This window comes from Sapajus apella, unplaced genomic scaffold (assembly GCF_009761245.1).
Source record: "Sapajus apella isolate SASKATOON/1434 unplaced genomic scaffold, GSC_monkey_1.0 scaffold88, whole genome shotgun sequence".
In the NCBI taxonomy this organism is placed as follows: domain Eukaryota; kingdom Metazoa; phylum Chordata; class Mammalia; order Primates; family Cebidae; genus Sapajus; species Sapajus apella.
The window spans coordinates 4,205,523-4,227,153 of NW_022437028.1; the positions used below are offsets into that span (position 1 = coordinate 4,205,523).

General features: G+C 47.4%; 1 protein-coding gene across 6 annotated transcripts in view; it reads left to right on the forward strand.

Annotated features, from left to right (window-relative positions):
- The window catches only part of LOC116534527 (general transcription factor II-I repeat domain-containing protein 2B), a 49,546-nt gene extending 34,821 nt beyond the window's left edge, over window positions 1–14,725 (forward strand). Inside the window, exons 10-16 of one of the 6 annotated variants that reach the window (XM_032254916.1) lie at window positions 579–635; window positions 1,185–1,250; window positions 3,915–3,992; window positions 5,345–5,428; window positions 6,676–6,859; window positions 8,135–8,163; window positions 12,592–14,496. In XM_032254916.1, the coding sequence (XP_032110807.1) occupies window positions 579–635; window positions 1,185–1,250; window positions 3,915–3,992; window positions 5,345–5,428; window positions 6,676–6,859; window positions 8,135–8,163; window positions 12,592–14,195 (2,102 nt within the window). In that variant the 3' untranslated portion in view covers window positions 14,196–14,496. Of the gene's footprint in view, window positions 1–578; window positions 636–1,184; window positions 1,251–3,914; window positions 3,993–5,344; window positions 5,429–6,675; window positions 6,860–8,134; window positions 8,164–12,591 lie in introns of all 6 variants that reach the window. The other 5 variants (XM_032254912.1, XM_032254917.1, XM_032254915.1 and 2 more) reach the window with 5 other exon arrangements.
- Window positions 14,726–21,631: the final 6,906 nt, after the last annotated feature.

Below are 21,631 nucleotides of genomic sequence, written 5' to 3' on the forward strand. Positions count from 1 at the left end.
AAAAAAAAAAAAAAAAAAAAAACAGAGTTACATGAGTTGGTAGTCATGGGGGGGTTTGACTGTATGATCTTTGTGCTTTGGTATGTTTCAAATTTTCCAAAATAAAATAATAAAAAAGTAAAAGGATCATTTGTTTGAGGTTTATTTATTTATATCTTTTTGAGACAGAGTCTCACTCTGTCGCCCAGTCTGGAGTACAGTGGCGGGATCTCAGCTCACTGCAACCTCTGCCTCCCGGGTTCAAGTGATTCTCCTGCCTCAGTCTCCTGAGTAGCTGGGATTACAGGCGCCTGCCACCATGCCCAGCTATTTTTTGCATTTTTAGTAGAGACAGGGTTTTACCATGTTGGCCAGGCTGGTCTCGAACTGCTGACTTCAGGTGATCTGCCTGCCTCTGCCTCCCAAAGTGCTAGAATTACAGGCGTGAGCCACCACACCCGGCCAGTTTTATTTCAGGGGGTAGACTTATTTCATGTGTACTCCTGTGTAGGTCTTGAATTGTTTGCATTGTATTCAATGATTTCTTTTTTCATTTCCGTGTTTCTCCTTTTGTTATGTATTATTTATTTTCCTTTCAGGAAGCCACCCTTCTTCCACAAGCAATGAAGTAATAGAAATGGAATTACCAATGGAAGGTTAGAAAAATGCAGCATTTTCTCTCTCTTTTAAAAAAGTTTATAGTATTTTACAAAGAACATACTCTTTTTTTTTTTTTTTTTTTTTTTTGAGACGGAGTCTTGCTCTGTCGCCCAGGCTGGAGTACAGTGGCACAATCTCAGCTCTCTACAACCTCCGTCTCCCAGGTTCACGTGATTCTCGTACCTCAGCCTTCCGAATAGCTGGGACTACAGGGATGTGCCACCACGCCCAGCTAATTTTCATATTTTTAGAAGAGGCGGGGCTTTACCGTGTTGGCCAGGCTGGTCTTGAACTCCTGACCTCACATGATCATCCACTTCTGCCTCCCAAAGTGCTGGGATTACAGGCCTGAGCCACCGTGCCCATCCCAATGACTGTTTATTATCCTATTATTATTGCTTATAAAATTAATACTATGTTTATTATATATGAAATGTATTTAAAATGCCAGGATAAGCTACTTTTTTTTGGTATAGGATCAGTAATTTGTTGGAATAAGGAGAATACTTAATAACGAATGTCATTTTAGAAATTTTTTTTTCAAGATTCCACTCCGCTGGTTCCTTCAGAAGAGCCAAATGAGGACCCTGAAGCCGAGGTAAAAATTGAAGGTTAGTTGCTAAAAGCCCCGTTGCCAAGTATGGTTTTCATTCTTCCTAACGGGATGAATTATGGGGAGGATGGCTGAGTGCGGTGAGTCACACCTATAATCCCAGCACTTTGGGAGGCCAAGGCAGGTGTATGGCTTGAGCCCAGGAGTTCGAGACCAGCCTGGGCAATATAGTGAAATCCTGTCTGTACTAAAAACACAAAAATTAGCTGGGCATGGTGGCACATGTCTGTAGTGCCAGCTACTTGGGAGGCTGAGGCAGGAGGATCACTTGAACCTGGGAGGCAGAAGTTGTAGTGAGCCAAGATCTCACCACTGCACTCCAGCCTGAGCAAGAGAGCGAGACTTCATCTCAAAAAAAAAATAAAATAAAATAAAAGCTAGGCATGGTGGTTCACACCTGGTAATCCCAGCACTGTGGGAGGCTGAGGGGGGTGGATCACAAGGTCTGGAGTTCAAGACAAGCCTGGCCAACATGGTGAAACCCTGTCTTAACTAAAAATGCAAAAATTAGCCAGGCATAGTGGTGCAGGCCTGTAGTTTCAGCTACTTGGGAGGCTGAGGCAGAAGAATCACTTGAACCCGGGAGGTGGAGGTGGCAGTGAGCCTCCACCTCACTGCACTCCAGGCTGGGCGACAGAGTGAGACTCCATCTCAAAAAAAAAAAAAAAAAGAAAAGAACCAGGCATGGTGGCTCATGCCTGTAATCCAGCACTTTGGGAGGCTGAGGTAGGTGGATCACCTAACGTCAGGAGTTCAAGACCAGCCTGGCCAACATGGTGAAACCCTGTCTCTACTAAAAATACAAAAAATCAGCCAGGCGTGGTAGCGGATGCCTGTAATCCCAGCTACTCAGGAGGCTGAGGCAGGAGAATCACTTGAACTCAGGAGGCGGATGTTACAGTGAGCTGAGGTTGCGCCATTGCACTCCAGCCTGGGCAACAAGAGCGAAACGCCGTCTCAAAAAAAAAAAAAAAAAGATTGTGAGGAAGAGCTTGACATCTCTAACGTGTGTCTATATGGCTAGAGCAGCCCGTATTCCCAACAGGGCCCAGTGCTTTGGGGCGTTGTAGAACTTAATTAAGCTGTGCAAAAAGATTAGAAAAGGCATACATGATGGTGCATGCCTGTAATCCCAGCACTTGGTGAGGCCAAGGCAGGAGGATCATTTGAACCCAGAGGTTCTAGATCAGCTTGGGCAACATAGTGAGATTCCATCTCTGCAAAAAATAAACATTTTAAAAAAACAGGCAAGGCACAGTGGCTACACCTGTAATCCCAGCACTTTGGGAGGCTGAGGTGGGTAGATCAGTTGAACCCAGGAGTTCGAGACCAGCCTGGGCATGGTGAAACCCTATCTCTACTAAAAATACGGAAAATTAGCAGGGCATAGTGAGACACACCTGTAGTCCCAGCTTTTGGGAGGCTGAGGTGAGACAACCACCTGAGCCCAGGGAAGGTGAGGCTGCGGTGAGCCATGGTTGTGCCGCGATACTCCAGCCTGGGTGATGGCAGTGAGATCCTGTCTGAAATCAAACTAACAAAAATATTAGCCAGGCATGATGGCACGCACCTTTAGTCCCAGCTTCTTGGGAGGCTGAGGCAGGAGGATGGCTTGAGCCCAGGATTTCAAGGCTGCAATGAGCTGTGATTATGCCCTGCACTCCAGCCTGGGCAACAGAGCAAGACCCCCACCTCTAAAAATAAAAATTAAAAGAAAAATTTTTTTAAGTCTTGCATATCAGCACTGACCCGCAACTGGGCCTCATCTGTGCTGTGTTCAAGTGAGGAAAGAGTATGTCAAGGGTATGTAAAGGAGGAGAATGGAAACGAAAGGGTGATTCACGCAGACATAGCCCCTTTCCTGCTGGAGCGGACAGACAGATGTCAAAAGTAATTGCTCAGGCCGGCAGCCGGAGTTTAAGTGCAAGCATCTCAAAGAAGTGAAGTTGAAAGTGTGGTTTGAGGCCGGCACCATGGCTCACACCTGTAATCCCAGCACTTTGGGAGGCCCAGGTGGGTGGATCCCTTGAGGCCATGAGTTCGAGACCAGCCTGGCCAACATGGCAAAAACTGGTCTCTACTAAAAATACAAAAATTAGGGCTGGCCGCAGTGGCTTATACCTATAATCCCAGCAATTTGGGAGGCTGAGGCAGGTGAATCACTTGAGAACAGGAGTTTGAGACCAGCATGACCAACATGGTGAAACCCTGTCTCTACTAAAAAAATACAAATATTAGCTGGGTGTGGTGGTGGGTGCCTGTAATCCCAGCTACTGAGGAGGCTGAGGCATAAGAATCGCTTGAACCTGGGAAGTGGAGGTTGCAGTGAGCTGAGATCACATCACTGCACTCCAGCCTGGGCAATAGAGTGAGACTCAGTCTGAAAAAAAAAAAAAATTAGCCAGGTGATGCATGCCTGTGGACCCAGCTACTCAGGAGGCTGAGGAGGGAGAATCACTTGACCGTGGGAGGTTGAGGCTGCAGTGAGCTAGAACCACACCACTACACTCCAGCCTGGACTACAGAGTAAGACCCTGTCTCAAAAAAAAATAAAAATAAAAAAGATTCAGTCTGGGTTTCTGATCAAAGCAGCACTTAGACAGATTTAAAGGGGAATTGGCCTTAATCTTTGTAAATTCTAAACTTCAACTTCTGTTTTAAGGAAACACAAATTCATCCAGTGTTAGAAATTCTGCAGCAGGTGTTGAAGATCTTAACATCGTTCAGGTGACTGTTCCAGGTATGGACTAATGCTATATTTTCTCTTTTGTCTTAATTATTTTTTGACAAAGGGCGGTCTCTTAGACCTGTCATTTTTACTTAGTTCACCCTGACAGCTAAGAAATGACAGTTCAGGAATATAAAATATGCTATACACCAAGCATCTGGCTGTATCAGACATTGTTAATCAGATATTCAGCTTCTCCCGGCCAAGCCCCGGCATTACCTGGAAAACGCATCTCAGAGCAGGCAGCTCAGAGCACCAGCTATGGCTGAATTGGAATTGGCCACAGAGCTGAAATGTTTTTGTTGCCTGTCATTAAGTAATCTTCTTCTATATGTGTATGTAAAATATATCTGGAAGGATACAAGAGAATCTAATAACGTCATTCCTGCAGGGAAGGAAACTGACAGCTGAGATAGGGATGGGAGAGAGACTTTCGAGATGTTTCTGTATATTACTCCTCTTGAATGTTGAGCTATATGATTGCTTTAGTTATTCAAAAGTAAATAAAGTTTTAAAGTGTTGAAAAATATCTAAAAAATAAAAACACAAAAAGGGCCAGGCATGGTGGTACATGGGTGTAATCTCAGCACTTTAGGAGGCTGAGGCAGGAGGATCACTTGAGCCCAGGAGTTTGAGACCAGCCTGCACAACGCAGTGAGACCCTGTCTCTAAAAAAGAAAAAGAAAAGAAAAATAGGCCAGGTGTGGTAGCTCACGCCTGTAATCCCAGCACTTTGGGAGGCTGAGGTGGATGGATCACCTGAGGTGAGGAGTTCAAGACCAGCCTGGCCAACATGGTGAAACCCTGTCTCTACTAAAAATACAAAAATGAGCCAGGCGTGGTAGCAGGTACCTGTAATCCCAGCTACTTGGGAGTCTGAGGAAGGAGAATCACTTGAACCAGGAGCCAGAGTGTGCAGTGAGCCGAGACTGTGCTGTCGCACTCCAGCCTGGGTGACAAGAGCAAAACTCAGTCTCAAAAAAAAGAAGAAATAACAGAAAAATATACCTTACCTTCTAATCCTAGTACCTCTATTCCTTTTACTTGTCATATTTCGTTGGCTAAGATTTCTATTTTAAGGTTGAAAAGTGGTGCTGAAAGTAAACACCCTTATCTTGTATGATATTGAAAATATTCCCTAAAAGTAGTACGTAGTATGTTTCTTTAGGTTTATAATTTGGAGAAAATTCTCTACTGTCTATAATGCCTTCCATTTTCAAGTCTCCAAAATGCTCAATTATTGCTAAAAGTAAACTGAATAACAATCCATGTAAAACACTTTCTCAGGTGCGAACAGGCGTTTGCTCCGGCCGCTTTCTTAGGAGAAAATACATGAATAACCCTGGCTTGTTTATTATTTTTAGATAATGAGAAAGAAAGATTATCAAGCATTGAAAAGATTAAACAGCTAAGAGAACAAGTTAATAACCTCTTTAGCCGAAAATTTGGTAAGTTTTTATATCTTTTTATATCCAGAATTCATATAAAAGAATACTTGGCCGGGTGCAGTGGCTCACATCTGTAATCACAGCACTTGAGGAGGCCAAGGATAAAGAATCACGTGAGCCCAGGAGTTCAAGACCAGCCTGGGGAACAAAACGGCACCCCAGCTCTACAAAAGAAAAAAAAATAACACTTTATAAGAAGTGGATCTTGTCTGGGTGCGGTGGCTTGCACTTGTAATCCCAGCACTTTGGAAGACCAAGGTGGGCGGAGCACTTGAGGCCAGTAGTTCGAGACCAGCCTGGCCAACATGGCAAAACCCCATCTCTACTAAAAATATAAAACATTAGCCAGGCGTGGTGGTGCACACCTGTAATCCCAGCTACTCAGGAGGTTGAGGCACGAGAATCACTTGAAACTGGGAGGCGGGAGATTGCAGTGAGCCGAGATTGCGCCATTGTACTCCAACCTGGGTGACAGACGAGACTGTCTCATGTCTCAAAAAAAAAAAAAAAGAAATTGATCTTTTTGTGAAAGAGCTGTGATAAAAATTAGCCAATGTATCTTTTTACAGAAGAGCTTTTGTGTAGTGGCACTGACTAATTACAATAATAACAATAGCTATCCTTGTTTTACTGAGTGCTTACCTTGGCTATTACTTTTTATGCTCAACTTGTGTTTGATCATTTAATCCTCACATAAAACCTTTCAGGCAGGCACTAGGATAACCCCATGTAACGGATGGAGAAGCTGAGTCTGCCTACTACCCACGCCAATTTTAAAACTGTATTCACACATCATAGTACCACTGGAAAATAAAGTAATAATGGATGATCATAAGTATTGTCATTTGATTGTGCTAAATTCTGACATTAAAGATAAATCCTGGCTTAGGACATGTAAGGAACAAACTCAGCTAGTTTTGTTGGTGTGTGTGTTTTTTTATTTGTTGTGTTGTCTTGTTTTGAGATGGTCTCGCTCTGTTTCCGCGGCTGGAGTGCAGTGGGGGGAATCACTGCAAATTCTGCCTCCTGGGTCCTTCCTGTGTAGCTGGGATTGCAGGCATGAACCACCATGTCCAGACAATTTTTGTATTTTTAGTAGAGACAGGGTTTCCCCGTATTAGGCTGGTCTCGAGCTCCTGGCCTCAAGTGATTCACCCGCCTCGGCCTCCCAAAGGGCTGGGATTACAGGCGAGAGCCACCTCACCTGGCCAAACTCAGCTAGTTTTATGCTGCTCATCCCATCACAGGTGAAGCAATTGGCGTGGATTTCCCTGTGAAAGTTCCCTACAGGAAGATCACATTCAACCCTGGCTGTGTGGTTATTGACGGCATGCCCCCAGGGGTGGTGTTCAAGGCCCCTGGTTACCTGGAAATCAGTTCCATGAGGCGGATCTTGGATGCAGCTGAGTTTATCAAATTCACAGTCATCAGGTAAGTGAGTCAAGAGAACGAATCTGGAGACTGTGACCTGCCAGATGTGGGCATGTGTCAGCCCCAAGATTTGCGTCCCATGACGTGGGCTGGGGTTTGTTCCCGCAGTGGACTGCTGGGCCGTGCTGTCTCACACTGACTTCATGATCCTCTGCTTCCCTGAGATGTGTCCGTGTCTCTGTATCAGTGATCAGCCTTCCCAGTTTTAGCTCGCATGGCACCTAGCATAGAGTTGACACTCTGCAAAAGTTTATCCAATAAAACTAAGTGGGGCTGGGTGCAGTGGCTCATACCTGTAATCCTAGCACTTTGGGAGGCCGAGGCAGGTGAATCACTTGAAGCCAGGAGTTCGAGACCAGCCTGGCTAATATGGTGAAACACTGTCTCTACTAAAAATACAAAAATTAGCTGGGTATGGTGGTGTGTGCCTCTAATCCCAGCTACTCGGAAGGCTGAGGCAGGAGGATAATTTGACCTGGGAGGTGGAGGTTGCAGTGAGCTGAGATGGTACCACTGCACTCCAGCCTGGGCAACAGAATGGGATTCTGTCTCAAAAAATAAATAAATAGGCCTGGCACAGTGGCTCATGCCTATAATCCCAGGATTTTGGGAAGCCGAGGCAGGTGTATCATTTGAGGTTGGGAGTTCTAGACCAGCCTGGCCAACATGGTGAAATCCCATCTCTACTAAAAATAAAAATTAGCCAGTGTAGTGGTACATGCCTGTAATTCCAGCTACTCAGGTCAATTGCTTGAACCCAGAATGTGGAGGTTGCAGTGAGCCCAGATTGTGCCGCTGCACTCCAGCCTCAGCAATAGAGTGATACTCCATCTTAAAAAAAAAAAAAGTTGAGCGCGGTTGCTCACACCTGTCATCCCAGCACTTTGGGAGGCTGAGGCAGATGGATCACCTGAGGTCAGGAGTTCAAGACTAGCCTGGCCAACATAGTGAAACCCCGTCTCTACTAAAAAATACAGAAAATTACCTGGGCATAGTGATGGGTGTCTGTAATCCCAGCTACTGAGGATTCTGAGGGAGGAGAATCACTTGAACCTGGGAGGCAGAGGTTGCAGTGAGCTGAGATCACGCCACTGCACTCCAGCCTGGGCAACAAGAGTGAAACTCTGCCTCAAAAAAACAAAAACGAAACAAAACAAAATAAATAAATATTCTTCTATTAAAAAATAAATAAGTAAAAATTAAAAACAATAAAACTGAGCGGACAAAAGAGGAAAGGCAAGCTTATCACATTTATCACTGTGTCTCTCTCTTCAGGCCACTTCCAGGACTTGAGCTCAGTAATGGTGAGTATTCTGCATGGTGAGAAGAACGTTCCAGCAATGTTGGGCCATGGGAAGTGTCTCGGTGGGTGCTCACCATGGGGTCCTTGCTTCCTGAGCCTGGGAGCCAAGCGCACTGCCTTTGATGCATGCTTTGTTTTTCCTGCATGTGATAAGGTTAGATAATTCTGTTTGAATTTGATAAACCAGGCATTTTTCCTCATACAACAGGCTGAAGGAGTGTGATCTGTATCATACCATAAGTGTGAAGTGTGATGTGGCACTCTGGTTTTTTTGTTTTTTTTTTTTGGAGATGGAGTCCTGCTGTGTCACCCAGGCTGGCTCGATCTCAGCTCACGGCAATCTCCGCCTCCCCAGTTCAAGCAATTCTCCTGCCTCGGCCTCCCAAGTAGCTGGGATTACAGGAATGTGCCAACATGCTCGGCTAATTTTTGTATTTTTTTTTTTTTATTTTTGAGATGGAGTTTTGCTCTTGTTGCCCAGGCTGGAGTGCAATGGCACGATCAGCTCACCACAACCTCCGCCTCCCGGGTTCAAGCGATTCTCCTGCCTCAGCCTCCCGAGTAGCTGGGATTACAGGCACGTGCCACCGCGCCCGGCTCATTTTTGTATTTTTAGTAGAGACGGGGTTTCCCCATGTTGATCAGGCTGGTCTCGAACTCCTGACCTCAGGTGATCCGCCCTCCTCAGCCTCCCAAAGTGCTGGGATTACAGGCGTGAGCCAACAAGAGTGGCTGATGTGGCACACTGTTTATTCAAGCGCGCTTTGTGGCAGGAGCTCCCCTGAGGCCACCTGTACAACTGCACTAAGTTGACAGTACCGATCTCCTGTGTGTTAGTTGGTAAATAGTGCCTGCTGGCCACCCAGCCCCACCCTAGTGCCCCCTGACCTTGGCTTGACCTCTCTACAGTGCTGAAGCCAAAGAGGTTCCACCGGGCACAGCATGGACCCCCAGAGCCCTTCCAGTGCTGAGGCTAGCATCTGTCTTTTTGTTTTTTGTTTTTTGGTTTTTTGAGATGGAGTCTTGGCCTGTCACTCAGGTTGGAGTGCAGTGGCAAGATCTCAGCTCACTGCAACCTCCGCCTCCCGGGTTCAAGCTATTCTTCTGCCTCAGCCTCACGAGTAGCTGGGATTACAGGCGTGCACCACCATGCCCAGCTAATTTTTGTATTTTTTAGTAGAGATGGGGTTTCACCATGTTGGTCAGGCTATTCTCGAACTCCTGACCTTGTGATCCACCTGCCTTGGCCTCCCAAAGTCCTGGGATTATAGGCATAAACCATGTCACCAGGCCTTTTTTTTTTTTTTAAGATGGAGTCTTGCTCTGTCACCCAGGCTGGAGTGCAGTGGTGTGATCTTGGCTTACTGCAACCTCCACCTCCCAGGTTCAATCCGTTCTCCTGACTCAGCTTTCTGAGTAGCTGGGATTACAAGCTCATGCCACCATGCCCAGCTAATTTTTGTATTTTTTAGTACAGACAGTTTTGCCACGTTAGCCAGGCTGGTCTCGAACTCCTGACCTCAAGCGATCCACCCGCTTCGCCCTCCCAAAGTGCTGGGATTACAGATGTGAGCCACCGAGCCCAGCCCAGCATCTCTTCTGATTGAGCAATGCCCAGGCACTCTGCTTCTTAAATACTCTCTCTTTTTTTGCCTTCATTTTAAGTTCCAGGGTCCACATGCAAGATGTGTAGGTTTACACAGGTAAACGTGTCATGTGGTTTGCTGCACAGATTAACCCATCACCTAGGTATTAAGCCCAGCATCCATTAGCTATTCTTCCTGATGCTCTCCCTCCTCCTACCCGACACCCCCAGCCTGTTAAATATTCTTTTTTTTTTCTTTTTGAAACGGAGTCTCACTCTGTTGCTCAGGCCAGAGTGCAATGGCGCAATCTTGGTTTACCACAACCTCCACCTCCTGGGTTTAAGCGATTCTCCTGCCTCAGCCTCCCAAGTACCTGGGATTACAGGCATGCGCCACCATGCCCAGCTAATTTTGTATTTTTAGGAGAGTCAGGGTTTCACCATGTTGGTCAGGCTGGTCTCAAACTCACGACTTCAGGTGATCCACCCTCCTCAGCCTCCCAAAGTGCTGGGATTACAGGTGTGAGCCACCGCTCCCGGCAGGATATTAAATATTCTTAATGTCTTCCCTGGATCCCTTGCAAGTTAGTCAGCATCCTGTCAAGTAGACTATGGAGAGGTGTTCTCACAAGGGTGAGTCACCAGGGAACCTCCTAATGTAATGTTTGAAAACCAAAGGATTCTATTAAAATGCTCCATTCTTATTCCCAAACACATCTGATTGCTAAATGATTTTTTTAGTCTTTATAATAGCTTTATTTATTTATTATTGTGTTTTTTTAGAGAGTAGGTCTCTCTCTGTTGTCTAGTCTGGAGTGCAGTGGCGTGATTATAGCTCACTGCAGTCTGGAACTCCTGGCCTCAGGTGATTCTCCCACCTCTGCCGCCCGAGTAGCTGGGACAGCACTGCCATGCCCAACTAATCTTTTTTTTTTTTTTTTTTTTTTGTCTTCTTCCTTTTTTTTTTTTTTTGTAAAGACAGGCTTCAAGCGATCCTCCTGCCTCAGCCTCCCAAAGTGCTGGGATTATAGGCACGCGCCACTGTACACGGCCTCCGTTTTCTTAAGTTGCACTTTTATGTGTGTGTGCTCTGGAGATACCTTACTCACCTGCAGGGTGGCCAGGTTCTTTAACTCTCAAACACCAGCCCCTGCACGCTTGAACACGTTTATATGGATGAGTTCTGTGTGGTTCTGTGGCCATCACCCTTGTCATTTGAGACTCACAGCAGGTAAAAGTCATACGCCTTTTCTGTGCTCATTCCCATCTCTGTTATTTCAAAGTTTTCATGGGAATCAAATGAGAAAGTATGTTAAAATGCATACATAAGGTCAGGCTAAGTGGCTCACACCTATAATCCCAAGGTGGAGGCCAAGGCAAGAGGATTGCTTGAGTCCAGGAGTCAGGAGTTCGAGACCAGCCAGGGCAACATAGCAAGTCCCCATCTCTACAAAAAAATTTAAAAATTATCTGGACACAGCGGCTCTTGCCTGTAGCCCAGCTACTTGGCAGGCTGAAGCAGGAGGATCACTTAAACTCAGGAGTTTGAGACAGCAGAGAGGCATAATTGCACCACTACACTCCAGCCTGGGTGACGGAACAAGACCCTGTCTCTAAAAAGAAAATGCATACGTCTGGGTGTGGCAGTCCACACCTATAATCCTAGCACTTTGGGAGGCCAAGGTGGGCAGATCACCTGAGGTCAGGAGTTTGAGACCAGCCTGGCCAACGTGGTGAAACCCCATCTGAAAAACAAAAAAAGAAAATGCACACATACTGTCAAATAATTCCCGTTTAAACTGGACGTAACAAGCACAGCTACACGCTGAGCCTCATCAAAGGTGTCTTTTGTTTGTTTCATGTACTTTTAAAAATAAGGATGAGGCCAGGCCTGGTGGCTCCCATAATCCCAGCACTTTGGGAGGCCGAGGCAGGTGGACTGCTTGAGCCCAGGGGTTTCAGACCAGCCAGGCAACACAGCAAGACTCCACCCCTACCAAAAAAAAAGAAAAAGTAGCTGGGTATGGTGATGCTTGCCTGTAGCCCCAGCAACTGGGGAGATGAGCCCAGGGAATTCCAGGCTGCAGTGAGCCATTATCACACCACTGCACTCCAGCCTGGATGACAGAATGAGACTCTGTCTCAAAAAAATAATAATAATGGTAATGGTGTGCTCCCTTGAGGGAAAAAAAAGAAAGAAAAAGAATAATTTTTAAAAATGAGGAATAGTGGCCAACATTGAAAAGCCTAGCACTCTTTCATAAAAGTCCATCTTCAGGTTTTCTTTAGAAGTCTGAAGATCTGACTGGGTGCAGTGGCTCACGCCTGTAATCCCAGCACTTTGGGAGGCTGAGGTGGGTGGATCACCTGAGGTCAGGAGTTTGAGACCAGCCTGGACAACATAGTGAAACCCCATCTCTACTAAAAATACAAAAAATTAGCTGGGTGTGGTGGTGCGTGCCTATCATTCCAGCTACTCAGGAGGCTGACGCAGGAGAAGCTTAAACCAGGAGGCAGAGGTTGCAGTGAGCCGAGAGCGGGCCACTGTACTCCAGCCTGGGTGACAGAGCAAGACCCCGTGTCCAAAAAAAAAAAGTCAGTCTTCGGGTTTTCTTTAGAAATCTGAAGATGTGGCCACAGCTGGCGTCCTGGCAGCGGTTTGCTGGAGTTGAGTGTCAGCGGTCCCTCTGCAGGGGCGGGTCAGCCTCCTGTTAGCCACGTCCCCCACACTGCCCGCGGCTGCTTCCTCCCTCACGTGGGTCGCCAAGCATTTGCCGTTGTTTTCCTGATAGTAACGCTAAGAGAAACGTGAACTATTTCTTGTCTCCCTGTCTCTGTCAAAAGTGGGAAAACGAAAGATAGACCAAGAGGGCCGTGTGTTTCAAGAAAAGTGGGAGAGAGCATATTTCTTCGTGGAAGTGCAGAATGTTCCGATGTGTCTCATATGCAAACAAAGCATGTCTGTGTCCAAAGAATATAACCTGAGACGCCACTATCAGACCAACCACGGCAGGCACTATGACCAGTACACGGAAAGAATGCGTGACGAGAAGCTTCACGAGCTGAAGAAGGGGCTCAGAAAGTATCTCTTAGGCTCCTCAGACACTGAGAGTCCCAAGCAAAAACAAGTGTTTGCAAATGCAAGTCCCACCCAGAATTCCCCCGTGCAGCCCGTAGAGGACATGGCCGGGAACTTGTGGGAGAAGTTACGTGAAAAAATCAGGTCTTTCGTGGCATATTCCATCGCAATCGATGAGATCACGGATATAAATAATACCACCCAGCTGGCCATCTTCATCCGGGGCGTGGATGAGAACTTTGATGTGTCCGAAGAACTTCTGGACACAGTGCCCATGACAGGCACAAAATCTGGAAACGAGATCTTTCTGCGTGTTGAGAAGAGTCTGAAAAAATTCAGTATTGACTGGTCGAAGTTAGTCAGCGTGGCCTCCACTGGCACTCCCGCAATGGTGGATCCCAATAACGGGCTTGTCACAAAACTGAAGTCCAGGGTGGCGACGTTCTGCAAGGGTGCGGAACTGAAGTCCATCTGTTGCATCATTCATCCGGAATCACTCTGCGCTCAGAAGTTGAAGATGAACCACGTCATGGACGTGGTAGTGAACTCTGTGAACTGGATATGCTCCCGGGGACTGAACCACAGTGAGTTCACGACGCTGCTCTATGAGCTGGACAGCCAATATGGCAGCCTCCTGTACTACACGGAGATTAAGTGGCTCAGTCGAGGGCTGGTGCTAAAGAGATTTTTCGAATCGTTGGAAGAAATTGACTCTTTCATGTCATCCCGAGGGAAGCCCCTGCCTCAGCTGAGCTCCATAGACTGGATCCGAGACTTGGCCTTCCTGGTTGACATGACGATGCATCTGAACACTTTGAACATCTCCCTCCAAGGGCACTCCCAAATCGTCACGCAGATGTACGACTTGATCCGGGCGTTCCTAGCCAAACTGTGCCTCTGGGAGACTCATTTGGCAATGAATAATCTGGCCCACTTCCCCACCCTGAAATCGGTTTCCAGAAACGAAAGCGATGGCCTGAACTACATTCCCAAAATCGCGGAACTCAAGGCCGAATTCCTGAACAGGCTGTCTGATTTCAAACTCTACGAAAGCGAACTGACTCTGTTCAGCTCCCCGTTCTCCACGAAGATCGACAGCGTGCACGAGGAGCTGCAGATGGAGGTTATCGACCTGCAGTGCAACACGGTCCTGAAGACGAAATACGACAAGGTGGGAATACCGGAATTCTACAAGTACCTCTGGGGCAGCTACCCCAAATACAAGCACCACTGTGCAAAGATCCTCTCCATGTTCGGGAGCACCTACGTCTGCGAACAGCTGTTCTCCATTATGAAACTGAGCAAAACAAAATACTGCTCCCAGCTAAAGGATGCCCGGTGGGATTCTGTACTCCACATCGCAACGTGATGGAGAGAAAACCCCTGGCAGTGCCCTACGGTGGCAAAGCCTGGAGTCTTCTAGGCGCAAGGGATTGGGAGATGACAGCATCAATTCTTTTTGTTTGTTTTTCTTTTTTGAGACAGAGTCTTGCTCTGTCACCCAGGCTGGAGTGCAGGGGCGCGATCTCAGCTCACTGCAACCTCCAGCTCCCGGGTTTGAGCGATTCTCCTGCCTCAGCCTCCTGAGTAGCTGGGACTACAGGTGTGTGCCACCATGCCCGGGTAAGTTTTGTATTTTTAGTAGAGATGGGGTTTCACCATGTTGGCCAGGCTGGTCTTGAGCTCCTGACCTCAGGTGATCCACCCACCTCGACCTCCCAAAGTGCTGGGATTACAGGCGTGAGCCTCCGCGCCCGGCCTAAAATGAATTCTTAAACATTTGTTTTTTTCAGTTTTTTTCCACTTTGATTCAGAAATATAATCTGCAATATCGTACTTGTTTATATGACATTGTATGCCTCGCTATTCAGTAAAAATCAAGAAAGTTTTATTGTATCATTGGTAGCTGACTTTTCTTATGCCTCGCTGCTTCATTCCTTCACATTATCTGCCTGCCCCCCCGTATAGGCACTGTAGTTGGCATCCTGAAGTTTAAATCAGTCAACAGAGAAATAGGTAGAGAGACATGTATATTTGTTTTTTGTTGTGAAATGGAGTCTCACTCTGTCACCCAGGCTGGAGTGCAATGGCATGATCTGGGCTCACTGCAACCTCCACCTCCTGGGTTCAAGCAGTTCACCTGCCTCAGCCTCTCAAGTAGCTGGGATTACAGGTATGTGCTACCACGCCCAGTTCATTTTTATATTTTTAGTAGAGACAGGGCTTCACCATCTTGGCCAGGCTGGTCTTGAACTCCTGTGCTCAAGTGATCTGCCCACTTCGGCTCCCAAAGTGCTGGAATTACAGGTGTGAGCCATCGCGCCGAGCTCAAGATGTGTATATTTGTGGACACACATTTATCCCCTGTCCCCATGTGCGTGGTCTCCCACATAATCTAACATGTTTCCAGGTTTCAGGAGAAAGTTGGACACATACTGACCTACTATAATCCTGTGCTATCTGTCTCTGCCTTCGCCTGGAACCAGAAAGGTCAGGTTTAAAATAGAAAACTCCAGAGCAAATAACATAGGCTCTGTCTATAAAAGTTAGACAAAGTAAGTTGAGGTTTAGAGGTTTTTGTTTTTTTGTGTTTTTTTGAGACGGAGTCTTGCTCTGTCTCCAGGCTAGAGTGCAGTGGTGCAATCTCGGCTCACTGCAGCCTCTGCCTCCCGGGATCAAGCAATTCTTCTGCCTCAGCCTCCTGAGTAGATGGGACCACAGGTGCGACCCACCACACCCGGCTAATTTTTGTATTTTTAGTAGAGACAGAGTTTCACCATATTGGCCAGGATGGTCTCGATCTCTTGACCTCGTGATCCGCCCGCCTCCCAAAGTGCTGGGATTACAGGTGTGAGCCACCGCGCCCGGCCTAGAGGTGATTTATTTTTATTTTTTATTTTGTTACTTTTAACAAAATAAAGGGCCGGGCGCGGTGGCTCAAGCCTGTAATCCCAGCACTTTGGGAGGCCGAGGCGGGCAGACTGCCTGAACTCAGGAATTCGAGACCATCCTGGCCAATATGGTGAAACCCCGTCTCTACTAAAAATACAAAAAATTAGCTGGGCATGGTGGCACGTGCCTGTAATCCCAGCTACTCAGGAGGCTGAGGCAGAAGAATTGCCTGAACCCAGGAGGCAGAGGTTGCGGTGAGCCGAGATCGCGCCATTGCACTCCAGCCTGGGTAACAAGAGCGAAACTCTGTCCCACCCCCCCAAAAAAAAATAAAAATAAAAATAAAAATAGTTATTTTTTTTTCAATAGTTATAGAAAAGTTGCAGCCGGATACGGTGGCTCACATCTGTAATCCCAGCATTTTGGGAGGCTGAGGCAGGAGGATCACTTGAGGTCAGGAGTTCGAGACCAGCCTTGGCAACATGGTGAAACTCCATCTCTACTAAAAACACAAAAATTTGCCAGGCGTGGTGGTGCGCACCTGTAGTCACAGCTACTCTGGAGGCTGAGGCAAGAGAATCACTTGAACCTGGGAGGCTGAGGTTGCAATAAGCCGAGATTGTGGCATTGCACTCCAGCCTAGGCAACAGAGACTCTGTCTCAATTAAAAAAAAGTTGCAAAAATCAAAATAGTATGAAAAATACTCACATGCCCTTTAGCCAGACTCTCAATTGTTCATCTTTTTCCCTTGTTTCATTATTGATCACTTTCTCTCCCTCCCTCCTTCTCTCCCTCTCCCTCACACTGATATGTGTGTGTCTATAATCAGTGCCTATGGTGTGTATAAGCAAATGTCTATGAGTATCTGTGATATGCGTATAAATGGATGTGCATGTTTTTCCTGAACCATTCAAGAGAAAGTTACATACATCACTTACCCCTAAATACTTCAATGAGTATTTTCCCTGAGGACAGGGATATTCTCTTACACAGTCACATTTCCTTTACCAACTTCATTGAACATTGATGGAATTATTTTATCTAGTTTACTGTTCATACTCTAGTTTTCTCTGTTGACCCGGTAATGTCTTTCCTTTTTTAAAACAAAACAAAACAGGAAATGGTCTCTCTCTCTCGCCCAGGCTGGAGTGCAGTGGTGCAAACTTGACTTGCCGCAAGCTCCTCTTCCTGGGTTCAAGTGATCCTCCCACCTCAGCCTTCCAAGTAGCTGGGACTACAGGTGTGTGCCACCATGCCCAGCTAATTTTTGTATTTTTTTTGTAGAGATGGGGTCTCCCTTTGTTGCCCAGGCTGGTCTCAAACTCCCAGGCTCAAGCGATCCACCCGCCTGGGCCCCTCCAAAAGCGGTATCTTTCCCTTAATAGCATTTTTCTCCTGGCAGGCTGTCATTCGAAGGAGCGTTGTGTGTGTGTGTGTGTAATCTCTATTAATCCCTGGAATTAATGACACAAAATTGTGGATACTTTCCAGATTGGAGGAATCATGTGACCAGGGTGGAGGAAGGTTGTAGATCTCCACTTAATGACCCACTCAGGAAGCAGTGGAGAAAAGGACTATGATAAAAATGACAGAGGGTGGCCGGGCACGGTGGCTCACACCTGTAATCCCAGCACCTTGAGAGGCTGACGTGGGTGCACCACAAGGTCAGGAGTTCCAGACCAGCCTGACCAAGATGGGGAAACCCCCGTCTCTGCTAAAAATGAAAAAAAAAAAAAAAAAGGCAGGCATTTGGTAGTAGTGGGCGCCTGTAATCCCAGCTACTTGGGAGGCTGAAGCGGAGAACTGCTTGAACCCAGGAGGCAGAGGATGCAGTGAGCCAAGATCGCACCACTGTACTCTAGCCTGGGTAACAGAGCAAGACTCCATCAAAAAAAAAAAAAAGACAGGGTGCAGGAGGGAGAGAGTAACCCCCAGGCCAGGAGCCCAGTTGGAGCCCAGGTGCCTATGCTCAGACACAGGGATATGACCCCACTCCAGGTGGTTCCTGTGGTGGGCTTCAGGTACAGCTGGGTCTGGCAAGCTCAGTGCTCTTTTGGAAAAGGAATCCCAGATGGGCTGGTTTCTAATGGGAGTCGGAGGGGAGCCCAGGTCTGGGTGGAACTGAGCATTTGTTGACACCACATATCAGAGGCATGGCCCTGCAGCAGGATCAGAGCAGCCCCGCACATTATAGACAGGCAGCTGAAGCTCAGAGTGGCAGATTGGCTTGCTTAAGGTCACACAGCCGTTACAGGAGTCATCAGGATTCAAACCAGGGTCCATGTGACTCCAAAGTCCATGTGCTTCACTTCCTCTTCCTTTTTTTTGAGATAGAGTGTAGCTCTGTCCCCCAGGCTGGAGTGCAGTGGCATGATCTTAGTTCAATGCAACCGCCACCTGTCGGGTTCAAGCGATTCTCCTGCCTCAGCCTCCAGGTAGCTGGGACTACAGGCACGAAGTACTACCACGCCTGGAAAACTTCTGTATTTTTAGTAGAGATGGTTTTTTCCCATGTTGGCCAGGATGGTCTTGATCATTGTTTAATCACTTTCTCTCCTTCCCTCCTTCCCTCCCTCTGCCTCTCATGGTATGTGTATTTGTATATCCTGACCTCAAGGGATCAGCCCGCCTCAGCCTCCCAAAGTGCTGGGATTACAGGCATGAGCCACCATGCCTGGTCCACATGCTTCATTCCTAAGCAGCCACTGTGCCTGACACGGAGACCTAGCAGGTGTCTGTCATTCAGCCTCTGCCCTCATCGTCTATCATGTGTGTGGCTCCCTGATAGTCCCTCCATCAGATGACAGGGAGGGGACAGTAGGGCTCAGCCTAGGCTGCCTCCTGCTGGCCAGATCATTCATTAAGCTGTTCTGCTTTGAATCAATTGCCAAGGCCCCTGAGAGTCCTCCATACCGCTGGAATATGTGTTGGGACCAGGATGGCTTGAGATATGATGGCCACTAGCATGTACTGTGACTCATGGGACTGAGCTGAGACTGTGGGAATGACTGAATGGGTGGGAGAGTTTTTTGTTTGTTTTGTTGGTTTGAGGCGGAGTCTTGCATGGTTGCCAATCTCAGCTCACTGCAACCTCTGCCTCCCGAGCTCAAGCAATTATCCTGCCTCAGCCTCCCAAGTAGCTGGGATTACAGGCACCCACCACCACACCCAGCTAATTTTTGTATTTTTAGTAGAGACGGAGTTTCACCATGTTGGCCAGGCTGGTCTCAAACTCCTAACTCAAGTGATCCACCCACATCAGCCTCCCAAAGTGCTAAGATTACAGGTATGAGCCACCAAGCCCACCTGGGAGAGGTTTTTAGTAGGGCAATGGGGTGTTTGCAAACGAGAGCCCTCGGGAGTGGCGTGGTCAGGGAGATGGACAGGGACCCAGCCCAGGAGTAGGGACTGGATTTGGTGGGTCTCTGTCAGCTTCCAGGGACAGTGTTTGCATTGCATCTGCCCCAAGGCCCCGACTGTCCATCCCAGGATGGGCAGAGGAAAGAGCCACTCTCTCCTCTGACACAGGCCCTGGGACTAGGGGTCTAAGGAGGGTCCTGGAAGCCAGGCCCCTTCGCACTTGGCTGGGCACGTACCTGTGTGCCATATCCCCTCCACTTAGCCACAAGGCCCAAACCACAGATCCTGAGCTCTGCAGGGTCAGGATAAGGCACATATCTGGAAGGGCTTTGGAAGCAAAAAGAAAAGCCTGGGCTGGGCGCAGTGGCTCACGCCTGTCATCCCAGCACTTTGGAGGCTGAGGCAGGTGGATCACCTGAGGTCAGGAGTTCATGACCAGCCTGGCCAACATGGTGAAACCCCATTTCTACTAAAAATACTAAAAAATTAGCCTGTCAGAGTGGCCGGCACCTGTAATTCCAGCTATCCTGGAGGATGAGGCAGGAGAATTGCATGAATCCGGGAGGCAGAGGTTGCAGTGAGGCAAGGTCACTCCATTGTACTCCAGCCTGGGCAGCAAGAGCAAAACTCCGTCAAAAAGAAAAAAAAAGAAAAGCCTGGTTCACTGCCCAGCACTGCCACCTTCTTGCATTATTGCGTTAGCAAATCACTTCATTCATTTTATGAGCTTTGGTGTCCTCATCCATAAAATACCTAACAGTGTTAGTGTCAGAACTGGACGTGGTGTGACGAGCCCAGGACTGTGCCTGGCCTCAAGAAAATTGTTGGTTAAACAGAGGTGCAGCCCTTAGTTCAGGCAACTTTCATTTTCTCCTCCCTTCCCTGTAGGCCTGGCTTCCTGATCACCCACCCACCGAGAGGCGTCCTCCCCAGCAAGGCCACTTCAAGGGGATCAGAAACATATCAAAGCCATGGGGAAAGATTTGGTCAGGACCTCAGCTTGAAAAAAAAAAATGAAACAAACAATTATAAAATAAGTATTTTATCTACTTATTTATATGTATGTATATTTTTTATTTTTACTTATTTATTTTTGAGACAGAGTCATGCTCTTGTGGCTCAGGCTGGAGTGCAGGCATGATCTCAGCTCACAGCAGCCTCTGCCACCAGGGTTCAAGCGATTCTCCTGCCTCAGCCTCCCGAGAACCTGGGATTACAGGTGTGCAGCACCACACAGGGCTAATTTATTGTTGTTGTATTTTTAGTAGAGACGGGGTTTTGCCATATTGGCTGGGCTGGTCTCGAACTCCTGGCCTCAAGTCATCCACCTACCTCAACCTCCCAAAGTGATGGGATTACAGGGGTGAGCCACTGCACCTAGCCTTTAATTTGTTTTTGTTTTTTTTTTAGATACAGGGGCTTGCTCTGTCACCCAGGCTGAAGCACAGTGGCACAATCACAGCTTACTGCAGCCTCACACTCCTGGGCTCAAGAGATCCTCCCACCCAGTCTGGGACTACAGGTTCATGCCACCACCCCTGGCTAATTTTTAAAAGTTTTTGTCTAGATAGGTCTCACTGTGTGGCCCAGGATGGTCTTGAACTCCTGGCCTCAAGCAATCCTCCCACCTTGGCCTCCCAAAGCACTGGGATTAGAGGTATGGTATTTTATACTGTATTCAATAACTGCAACTGAATAAGCAGAAGGGGTGAGGGTTAGTGATTCACAGAACTAGTTTAGAGCTGCAGTGGTTTTCTTTTCTTTCTTTCCTTTTTTTTTTTTTTTTGAGATGGAACCTTTCACTGGAGCCAGGCTGGAGTTCAGTGGAGCAATCTCGACTCACTGCAGGCTTTGCCTCCCAGATTCAAGCGACTCTTCTGCCTCAGCCTCCTGAGTAGCTGGGATTACCGGCATGCGCCACCATTCCCCGCTAATTTTTATATTTTCTGTAGAGATGGGGTTTCACCATATTGGCCAGGCTGGGTCTCAAACTCCTGGTCTCAAGTGATCCACTTGCCTCTGCCTCCCAAAGTGCTGGGATTACAAGCCTGAGCCACCGTGCCCGGCCGTCCAGTGATTTTCTGAAAGCTTCTGTCAATGTTTTGATGGCCAGCTTATTCTCTTGACAAACATCTGTTCCCCTTATGATTTTCTCTTATCTCTAAGGGAACTGCCTCTCCCATCCTCACATAGCCACTTCTGCATATGCGGGACAGCTCTCCCTGCCACTTGTGGCCTTCATGACAAGTTACATCCTTTGCAAGACTTGCAGCTTCACTTTGCACCTTCATGTCTGCATTTTTGGGAAACATCTGTCCTCAAAGCAAAGGCTTTTTCAGGCTACCGGCTGGCAGCAATGCTAGGGTGAGCAGTGAGGATGTGTTCATAGTGAATATTTGCTTTCCGGTACAACCTCCTATCCGGGGCCGGATCTCAGTGAATAACAGAGGACACCCTGTACCTAAGTTACACATTTTTTTTTTTTTTTTTTTTTTTTTTTGAGACAGAGTCTTGCTCTGTAGTCCAGGCTGGAGTGCAGTGGCACCATCTCG